At 42.6% G+C, this 11,643-nt stretch overlaps 1 protein-coding gene and 1 pseudogene across 1 annotated transcript in view; both read right to left on the bottom strand.

Moving 5' to 3' along the window:
• LOC103588823 (chromosome unknown open reading frame, human C20orf194) overlaps positions 1 to 11,643 on the bottom strand; it is a 107,436-nt gene that overhangs the window by 18,651 nt on the left and 77,142 nt on the right. The window contains exon 21 of the mRNA XM_008570626.1: positions 750 to 885. Coding sequence (XP_008568848.1) covers positions 750 to 885 — 136 coding nt within the window. The remainder of the gene's footprint in view (positions 1 to 749; positions 886 to 11,643) is intronic.
• LOC103588822 lies at positions 1,592 to 3,464 on the bottom strand (annotated as a pseudogene).

The raw sequence follows: 11,643 nt of genomic DNA, 5'->3' as shown, positions 1-11,643 counted from the left end.
CAAAAAATTTAATATTGAAGTTCCCAATTCAAATTCAACATTTAAAGGGTTTTTGCTCACCTTCCCCATTTCATATTTATAACCTCCTTCCTCCAGTCAGTTAAGTTGTTTGGAATCTGGGTTCCAACAGCGGATTATGTTCAAAAGTTACTTGAACTAATTTGTGTGTGTGTTGTTATTACTTTAATGTACAGATAGATTCATTTTTTTGGTTTGTATTTAATTTAGTTTTTTCCCTCCTTGCTGATTTAATTTTTGAATACACAAAATATTCACATGACTCAAATAGAAACTGTATAGAAAGGCATACAACTTTTAGTATCCTAACTGAGCAAACAAAATTGCTACATGACCAGGTTTTTTCTCTTCATATACCCACACACATACACACACAGAATCAGTAATTCTCTATTTCTGGTTTGTAATTTGGACCCAGGTCCATAAAGTAAAGAGATCAGTTCTGTGTTCTCTATGCCATTTCTCTCACAACTTAACACAAGGAACATTGAGAGAGTCTTGACTTCTATCCTTAAGGGATGAGAATGTGAATACCTCAAAACACTACAGGATACTGACACACAAGGTTCTTCTTGCTGATTTTTACAGATCATCAAAAGCACTTCAAAAACTGACTTCTATAAATGTCCAGGTCTTAGATACAACAGAAAGACCTGGTGGGCTATAGCCAGAGTGCTGTATCTGAGAAAGTGGCCGGTCCTGCGTGCGGAGTGGAGTCTGTAGAAGTTTACCTGGTGACAATCCCGTTTTCTGCAAGAATGAAGGCTGCAGTGGGATTGGCAGCCCTGATGAGACTCTGCAGCTGAACAAGGAGAGGGTGCCTCTGCTCCACGGTGTGACTGGTGAACACCACATTACTCACCAGGCCTGGGGAATAAAACCAAGAAAAGATCAGCCTTCAGAGCCCTAATTGGAGCTGATGACTCACACAAACGTGGGCCTCTGCTCCTTCCCCTGATCATTCCTTCCAGTAGCCCCCTGGTGTAGACATCCCTACCCACCCCCCTCAACATCGACATACAGAGCCATCATTCTTTATTTTTTGTTTGTTTATAAAATGTAATTTTATTTTATGTTACTCTGCTGTTACATAGGGCATAACATTTTCACAAGGCTTTTTTGGGACTACAGTCAATGATTAGCAACACACAATAGTGGTCCAACTCTCTAAATAACAATCACTAGACAAACTGGACACCCTCTCACATGTGCACAAATCTGCATGGAAAAGTACTAAAGTTTTAGACTTGGACTTGTGTACTTTAATTTATTTCCCCTTTCTAGTGTACTAAGAAATGACATGCACTTTAATTTGCCAAAAGCAATGCTATAGTCTGGCAGCAACATGCTACTTCTATTACACAGTGAAGTGAATACCAGAATTACAAAGGCAGGAGATGTTAAGTGAATTTTTATTGGGAAGGGAAGCTGTTAACTTAAACAGCAGCAAATGAACAGTGAATAAGAAAACTCCCTGTTGTCACAGATATACATAACCTCCACAATATGACATAGGAGGCATTTCAATTTGTGACCCCCAGCCCAGAAATGTCAAGTGCTTTTCCATTCAATCTAATACTTCTGGATTCCTACTAAAAAGGAAAACATCAAGAGCATGGAAAAGTTGCTTACTGAAAGGAAACCCCCAAAGAAGAGAGAGAGAGGGAATGTAAAAATTAAGGAGTTATGCAGAACACTCTTTAAATTGTAATTAACTACATTTTCATATCTTCACAGTAATACAAAACACAGTCACTTGCAGAACTGGTTCAGATTACTTAAATGCCAGGTAATTTTTAGTCCTCTACATAAGTGTTTGGAAGTTACTTATGTTTATATGAAATGATGCTATTAATACTTTTCTACAGAAGTAACTGCACACCAGGAAGGCCAAGACAAACAAATCAAGGAATGGAGTTTTCCCAAAGCTGCAGTGTGAAAAAGACTATAAACAGTTGATTCCATACACATGAGTGGGTTTCTTTGCTATAGGAAATCCAACTGGAGTGAGGAGTGGAGATGTGTAAAAAGGTTTCTTGAAGGAAAGAAAGATGACACCCTGTATGCATTTAGTTTTCGGCCCCTTCTGCTGCATCACATTCTTCTCCTGCACTGTCTGATGTCCATAATGTTAAGTTGTCTCTAAGCAACTGCATGATGAGGGTGCTGTCTTTGAGTCTTCATTCAGTGTATCAAGTTCTGCAATGGCCTCATCAAAAGCCGTTTTCGCCAATGTGCAGGCAAGCTCTGGGTCATTAAGGATCTCATAGTAAAATACAGAAAAGTTAAGAGCCAGCCCCAGGCGTATTGGGTGTGTGGGTTGCATCTCTTTCTTGCTTATATCAAACGCCTCTTGGTAAGCTCCTTGGGAATTATCTGTTGTTTGCTTTCGATCATCACCACATGCAACTCCAGCAAGGTACCGGAAGTAATCTCCCTTCATTTTCAGATAGAAGACCTTACTCTCTGGGTTAGCTGCATGGGCTATTAAATACTTATCCAACAATTCCAGGACCGTGGTGCAGATGGATCTCAGCTCGGACTCCACTTTCTCCCGATAGTCATTAATCAGCTGCAACTTCTTGTCGGAGGTGTCGGTCTTCTGCTCGATGCTCGAGATGACCCTCCTCGGGACCTGCGGCCCCCGACCACGTTCTTGTAGGCCACCGAGAGCAGGCTGCGCTCCTCGTTGGACAGCTCGGCGCCCTGCTCGGTCACCGCCTTCATGCGGGTGGCCATGTCGTCGTAGCGCTCGGCCTGCTCGGCCTTCTGGATCAGCTCCCACTTCTCCACGGCGCGCGGGGCCGGAGCCGAAGACCAGGAGCGCGAGCGCGAGCGCCGACCGGGAGTCCTCCGCCTCGAGAGCTTCACGTCTGTGCGGCCGCGACGCGAGTCCCCCACAGCCATCATTCTCTTCCCCCTTCCCAGAACTGCCACTTCTCAGAGTGAATGGCTTCAACCTGTAGCTGCCTCACTTCCTCTATCTAAACCCTGCTCTCTATGATACCAGGTTCTTGATCAAGGACCTTTCCACATCCCTTGTATTTAACCTCATCAGGAACTGGTGCCATTTACCTGCACCAGTACAGACCACAGACATTTACCAAGCACTAATCATGTGTCTGGCACTATCCATTAGATCCTCAAAGAGCACACAGCCAAGGAGTCACACAATTCTAAGATACGTGCTAACGTAGATATTCACATAGTGACATGGTAAGAAAGGGCGGCCCGTGTAAGGAGAGGTTGTGGAATGGGCCACAATCACTCCCATTCTTTTTGTGAAAATACAGATGTAAAATTTACAATACTACAGGGAATTTGGAAATCAGGAAAAGTTACCACATCCTACCACCCCAAGATAATGATGTTACCTCTTCCATATTCATTCCTATTTTTACATACTTATAATCATAGTATATATACTATTTCTGCTGTAAAATCATTTGCATTTTGTTATTCAATAATTTTTACTTCTTAATATTGTGGAAAATTTAAAACATATACAAAAATAGAAAAATAGTAGAATAAACTCCTATCACCTGGCTTCAGGAATTATCAACACTTGGCTAATCATATTTCATCTCTACCATATCACAGCCCTTTGTCCACCTCCCCCACTGAATGATTTTGAAGCCTATCCCAGACATCTAATTATTTCACCCCAAAATATTCCAATATGTATCTCCATATTATAAGAACTCTTTAAAAAATTAATGATTAACAATAAATTCCTTAATATAAAAAATCCAGTCAGGTGGCCGGCCCGTAGCTCACTTGGGAGAGTGTGGTGCTGATAACACCAAGGCCACGGGTTTGAATCCCATATAGGGATGGCCGGTTAGCTCACTTGGAGAACGTGGTGCTGACAACACCAAGTCAAGGGGTAAGATCCCCTTACCGGTCATCTTTAAAAAAAAAAAAATCCAGTCAGTGTTCAAATTTCTGTCCCATGAATGCTGTCTTAATTCTTTTGAACCAGGAAGCAAACAAATTCCACACATTGTGCTTCATTGATGCATCTCATAATTCTCTTTCAGTCTATGGTTCTTCCTCATTTCCCTGTAATTTATTTATTCACAAGCTGCATCCTGTAAATTTCTCCAGACTGGATTTTGCTGATTGCATCCCCATAGTGCTGTTCAACACAATAGATAGATCTAGAGGCTTGATCAGCAAGACTGTTTTATAGATTCAATCTTTATTATTATTAACTAGTTTTTTTTAAATTTGTTTTCTAACTTCTTAAGTTGAAAGATTCATATTCTTGTAATTCTGTTTTCCACGAACTTTTTGAAGTATCCACATATGCTTTCCTTTGAATTATTTGGTACAGAAATACTCATGACAGGTTGTAGACAGTATCCTTTATCATTAATAATTGCCTGTTTAAAATTTCAATTTTTTGTCTCAAACCCAACCCTGTCATTGTCAGTATGGCTTCCTTTCTTTTTGTTTAGATTTGTCTGTTATGTCTTTGCCCATTCTTTTATCATCATCCTTACTTAATTTTAGATTTTTCTCTTGTGTAAGGTATCACACAATTAAGTTTTGTTACTGGTATAATATGAGATACTTTTCCTTTTAATAGTTATTTATTCCATTTCTATTTACCAACACCTTGGTTCTGTCATCTTGCTCATGTTGGATTTTTGGGGGGAGAGGGGGTTCTTCAATTAAACTCTACTAAATTTAAAGATTCTGTTTGGCTTTTTTTTTTTTTTTAACCTTTAGCAACATGATCTATGCCTTCTTTGCTTTTTTCCCTTCTGATAAACAGTAGGCTTAGAGTCTATTTTCAGTTCTTAAAATAGCTATCTTTTTTCTTCTTTTAGTAATATATCTAAACCACTGTTTCTTTAGACAATGTCTATTGACTCTTCCACATGAAAGTTGTGGAAGTCAGTATATGCTTAAATTCTTGCCACTTCTCCACCTTCTCATTCTGGTTGGTTATATTAAGATTTTTAGTTCCTCTAGTGGTTACTTTTGTATCTTTAAAGAGTATAATTAATCCTTTATAACTTGATTTAACAACTTTAAACTTTATCAACCTCCCATTCTGAAAGATGTAAAGATGGTATCTCTCCCCTGCTGCCTCCTAATTTTTTGTTAAATACAATTTCATATACAGGTTTTCAAGATTTTCAACATTTATATTCTACTGTATGAGAGAGAATTCTCACAGGTGTTATTAATGCTATACTTAAAAAGTCTTAGTGCTTATCACCAACCCTCTTACTAATAGAAACTAGTTTTACAAATGATTAGTTCATAAGTGAGTAATCTCCAAATTATGGAAACTTCTGCTTTCATAAGCAACCTTCTAATTGTAAGGTTCTGAAAAATGAATATTCAGTATAGAAGACTCTCTGTGCTATTTATTTCAGTCAAGTGTTTAATTAAAAAACAATTAACTGTATTTAGTTTTTGAGGGCAAAACTCACAATGTATAGAAACGTTCAAGAAGAAAATAAATTTCCTTTCTCTCAGCCACCTGTTATCAGATTCTTACCTCTTCTTCCAGAGATCTGCTTGAGTAGGAACAAGTAAAAGTATGTGTGTATAATTTTTTTTCACAGATAGTGGCATACTACACTTTTCAGCAACTTGTATTTTTCCCTTAAGCTCTTTACTTTTTAATTCTGGTGAAGCTTACTTCTTCCTCCATGCCTTCCCTAACACCTTTCCATCCCCCTCATGTTACCCCGTTCTCTAAACACATGCTCCTTTGAATAACATAGGTGGCACTTAAAACATAGGACTTATATTCTTATTTACTTTCTTCTTATATGTGAAAAGATGGCATAATGTATAGATTAAGACATGGGTTTTATTATTATTATTATTTTTTTTAAAGATGACCGGTAAGGGGATCTTAACCCTTGACTTGGTATTGTCAGCACCACGGTCTCCCAAGTGAGCTAACCGGCCATCCCTATACAGTGATTCAAACCTGCGGCCTTGGTGTTATCAGCACCACACTCTCCCAAGTGAGCCATGGGCCAGCCCTAAGACATGGTTTTTAAAGCCAGGCAAACATGAGTTTGAATTTTGAGCTCTGCTAATAACTAATGGGTGACATTAGACAAATTGCTCTACTTTCTCTCTGAGCCCAAATTTCCTCCTCAGATAGGAATCCTCTGTAAGATGGGAACAGTAACATATACCTTCAGTTTATCAGTAAGTGCTTATCATAGGGCCTACAGAGAGTAAGAACCCATTAAACATAACCTATCATCACCACCACTAGCACCATCATCACTGTCAGCTAAGCATCAGCCTGAGAATGGGACTTTTACATGTACAATGAGCAGCCTGGAACAATCCATTTCTCATACAGACAGTGGTGGCTGTGGCATAAGCATCTTGGCCACATCAACCAACAGGAAGCTAAGGCATATGATTCCCACCAGCCAAAGCTGCTGAACTCATGGTTTAGATAAGTGACAATCAATAGTCTCAAGGCAACTTCCAGGCCCCCTGGCCCCCTGCTTCTGGTCTGAGACAGGTGTTAGGGATAGTTCCTTCCTCTCACCAATAACTCTTATGAAAAGTGTTCCAAAACCGAAGATTGAATCTAACCTCATAAGTCCACCTGGATGCATTTCATTCAAGACTAGGGAACAGGGTTTAGGAGCGCTCTTGCCAATGGTCACGTGTGACAAAGAGGAAAGGGCCCACACAAATGCTATGCAGTATGCCTGAGACCAAAGACAGTGAGGAGTTATGGTTCGCCTGCTGAGCATGGAACCTGCTTTCTAAGTTTTTATGGACCATTTAAAATCTATCCATTCCTTGGTTCTGAGACACGAGTCCTATTCTTAGGTATCTGTTAGTGCCACACAGCTATTAAGTTGACCTTAATAAGCTGACTGCCCATTTCCCTCTGTACAGTGCTTGACAGACCTCTAAGGATTCAAAAACGGGTTTCCTCAACAGCTTTCTCCTAACATCCAAGTGGTGAATATGACTCTTCCTCCTCTTTTGGTCACTTGGTGACAAAAACAAACAAACAAAAAAAACATAAATCTGATCACGTCACTTCCCTACTTAAAATATATTTCAATGGATTCCAACTAACAAAAACAAAAAACATAAATCTGATCACGTCACTTCCCTACTTAAAATATATTTCAATGGATTCCAACTGTTGTTTGGCTAATATCCAAATTTCTTACCTTGCCTGAGTAAGTACCATGTTGTACTTCCTTAGTGCCCTGTGCATGCTCTGGCCACCACCAGGCCTTCACTTTTCTGCCTAGAACCCTCTTTTCCCTTCTTTTTGTTGGGCCAACTCCTCCTTCAAGGTATAGACAACTCGAATAGCACCTCTTCCAGAAGCCTTCTCTAATCCCCCAGGACTGGGTTAGAGTAGGCACTGGATAAAGATTTGCTGAATAAATGAACCAAGTGTAATAAAAGGCACATGCAACTTGACCTCTGAAGCAGCTATCCAATCAGCTAAGTTGCAGGCACCCACATGTCAAAAATTTCCCCACTTACAAGTCAGCAAATCCCATTCACCAGATAACTGTCTATAAAAGTTTCTAAGACTTATTAGTATATACATATTTTTGGTACAAAATTTATAAGTACAAAAGGGTATCCAGTAAAAAGTTTCTTCCTCCTGCCTCCCAGAGGCAACCACTGATAATCAGCATTTGGGTATGCTTCCCGAGAGAGTCTATGCATGTACAAATATACAGGAACATACAGAAGACTCATGTTTTCTTAAGTGCTTCTCCCACTTTCAAAACCTTTATCCTCAAGGTCTTCACGTATGACCTAGTTATGGTAATATAACTAAGGGAATTCACATGGAGAATATGTCAGAATCTTATTTATTTCTATTTGAAAAGGTTCCTCACATGTCCTTTCTTTTCTTTTTTGAGATTTATATATAGCTTTATTGAGGTACAATTCAAGTATCATAAAATTCACCCCTTAAAGTGTACAATTTGGTGGTTTCTACTACCTTCACAGATTGTGCAACCGTCACTACTATCTAACTTCAGATCATTTTCATCACCCCAAAGAGAAACCCCATATCCCATACCCATTCCCTTTTCCCCCTTTTCCTCAGCCCCTGGCAACCACTAATCTACTTTCTATTTCTATATATTTGCCTATTATGGACATATTTTACATTTCATATAAATGGAATCATACAATTTGTTGCCTTTTGTGTTTGGCTTCTTTTTCTTTGCATAATGTTTTCAAGGTCCATCTGTGTTGTAGCAGGCATCAGTACTTCATTCCTTTTTATGGCCAAATAATATTACATTGTATTATTATACCATATTTTATTTATCCATTCATCAGTTGATGGACATTTGAGTTGTTTGCATTTTTTTTTTTTGACTGTTATGAATAAGCTGCTATAAAGATTTGTGTACAGGTTTTTGTGAGGACACATACTTTTACTTTTCTTGGGTATATATCTAAGAGTGAACTTGTTGGGTCATGAGGTAACTACGTTTAACATTTTCAGGAACTACTAAACTGTTTTCCAAAGCTGCCGCACAATTTACGATCCCAAGAGTAACGTATGAAGATTCCAATTTCTCCACATCCTCACAAATATTTTTTGATTTTAGCCATTCTACTAGTTTTGATTTGCATTTCCCAGCTAATAGTGTTGAGCATTTTTTCATGTGCTTATTCGTGATCTGTATATCTTGTTTGTAGAAATATATTCAAATAATTTCTCCATTAAAAAAATTTTCTTGGGGGCCGGCCCGGTGGCGTACTGCTACAGTGCGCCGCTTGGGAGCACGGCGGTGCTCCCGCCGGGGGTTTGGATCCCACATACAGACCGGTTCCCGCTCACTGGCTGGACGGGGTGCGGGTGCAGCGCCGAGGGTTGCGATCCCGTTGCCGGTCCTGGTCTGGTACGGGCACAACACTGAGGGTTGCGATCCATTGCCGGACACGAAAAAAGACAAAAAGGAAAAAAAAAAATTTTTCTTGGAAGCGGGATCCAATCAAGATGGAGAAATAGACAGTCCACAGCATCGGTCTCTCCCACAAATCAACCAAATTTACAACTATAAAAATGTAACATCAGTCAAGCCAGGGCACTGGAGCTCAGAGGAAGAGGAGGAGAGACCTACAGAGTTCATGAAGGTGGAAGAAACTACGATGAGAGAAAGAAAAAGCTGCTCTGAGCATTTCAGGCTGTGGCTGCTTTAAGGCTGCAGCTGATGAGTGCATGGAGCAGGAGCCGGCAGAAGCCGCAGCTGTGCCCTTCAGATGGAGTTACTTGGAGGCAGCAGGGGAGAAGAGGGCCTTGGCGGCCCCCCAGGACAGCAAGACCACTAATAGGGTTCACGTGGACCCACGCAGGAGCAAGGAGCCACAACAACTGAGAAAAGGGAGCCATTAAGAGGCCAGTGAGTCATCGCAAGGGACCGGTGCAGGGCCCGTCCCATGGGAAGTATTTGCAGCACGGGCGGTGGGGGAGATGGGCCCACCAGGGGAACACTGGGACACAGCAAGGACAGCTGATCTACCCCCCAGTCAGCACAGGACCACTCAGAGGCGACTGGTCAGGAATGCAGAATTGCATGGGGTGCAATTTGATGAAAAAAATTCAGGCCCAGATCAGAGATTCTGCAGAACACAGATGCACCAGGTCTCTGGAGAGCCGGAAGTACCTACAAGGTCAACCATTAAACCCTGAGCTGCACAAAAAGCCTTCCCTAGGGAAACAGCAGAAAGCAGAAATTTAGCTCAACCACACAGTTCAAGTACTGGTTCCCACAGGAAGTTCCCCCGTGTTAGAAGCAAAGGACAAAAAATTAGTTCTGGCCCAGGCACACCACCAGCACCTTGGGGCTTGCCTGGGAACTGGAGGCTTGGATCTTGGGACCGAACCCCACTCCCACTTCCAGGCAAACTGCACCAGTGCCTCAGGGCCAGCCTGGGGACCTGAAGCATGGAGAAGGGGACTGGACCCCCCTCCCACAACCAGGCACACCACGCCAGCACCTTGGGGCCTGCCCAGGGACCCAAGGCAAGGAGAAGGAGACTGGACCTCTCTCCCACAACTAGGCACTACTGAGCCAGCACCTTGGGGCTCACCCAGGGACCCAGGGTATGGAGTTGGGGACCAGAACACCCTCCCACAATCAGGCACAACATGCCAGCACCTTGGAGCCCACCTGGGGACCCAGGGCATGGAGAAGGGGACTGGACCTCTCTCCCACAACCAGGCACACTGAACCAATGCCTCAGGGCCTGCCCGGACACCTGAGGTATGGAGAAGGGGACCGGACCACCCTCCCACAACCAGGCACACCACGCCAGCTCCTCGGGGCCTGCCCACGGTCCTGGGGCATGGAGAAGGGGACTGGACCACCCTCCCATAACCAGGCACACCATGCTAGCACCTAAGAGCCCACCCAGGGACCCAAGGCATGGAGAAGGGGACTGGACCTCTCTTCCACAACCAGGGACACCGTGCCAGCACCTTGGGGCCTGCCCAGCCCAGAGGCATGCAGAAGGGGACTGGACCCTCCTCCCACACTAGGCACAAAACGCCAGCACCTTGGGGCCCACCTGGGCACCTGAGGCATGGAGAAGGGGACCGGACCCTCCTCCCACAACCAGGCACACTGCGCCAGTACCTCGGGGCCTGCCTAGCGACCTGGGACATGGAGAAGGGGACTGGACCCCTCTCCCACAACCAGGCACATGGCGCCAGCGCCTTGGGGCCTGCCCAGGAACCAGAGGCATGTAGAAGGGGACCAAACACACCCCACAACCAGGCATACTGCCAGTGCCAAGGAGCATGCCAAAAACAGCACCTCCACTTGGGTGGCCCACCACAGCCACCACAATAACCACGGCTGCTGCAAAAGCGGCTAGACACCACAGCCACCACGCAGATGGTCCGCCAACCACTGGAGTGCATTCACACAAGAAGAGTCACCAGCAGAGACAAAGAAAAGAAGATGTCTCTTTCCACAAAACCCATTTCAGAGTGACAGATGAAGCATCTGCTTTATGATAATATTGCGGGACCTGATCACATCTCTCAGGTTTGGGCAGATCATTTGGGCAACAAGTTAACAGAGTAACCTTTATTCTTTCAGAAGGAGAGAAGAAATCTAGGGCAATTAGAGGGGGAAGGGGAAGGGAATGGGGGAAGGGGAGAGGTTGGACAAGGGGCATAAAGAATAATTACGATTTGTAACAATATATATGCTAGTAATATTGATTTAATCAACATATCTCAATGTTCAACTCCCAAAATATGTATATTCGATTTTGATTCAATAAATAAAAATAATAAATAAATAAATAAATAAAAAATTTTAATGGACATGTAATTATACATACTTACAGGGTACAGTCTGATGTTTTGACACACATTATGTTGTAGATTAATCAAGTTGGAGTAGTTAATGTATCAATCACTTCGTGCATGTAACATTTGTTTGTACTCACATGCCCCTTATGTCCAGAAACCTTAACATTAAGATGGACCTTCCTCAGCCAGTGTCAGGGAAATCTCCTACTAAAGGTGACACTGGTGGTGCCTGTGCTCCCATTGCCATTTAGAAAGGACACTCTGGAGGTTGCAGAGGAGGCAGCAAGGCTAGCCTGGTAAGCCTGATG

This window comes from Galeopterus variegatus, unplaced genomic scaffold, assembly GCF_000696425.1.
Source record: "Galeopterus variegatus unplaced genomic scaffold, G_variegatus-3.0.2 Scaffold621, whole genome shotgun sequence".
In the NCBI taxonomy this organism is placed as follows: Eukaryota; Metazoa; Chordata; class Mammalia; order Dermoptera; family Cynocephalidae; genus Galeopterus; species Galeopterus variegatus.
This window is presented reverse-complemented; position numbering and strand designations above follow the sequence as displayed.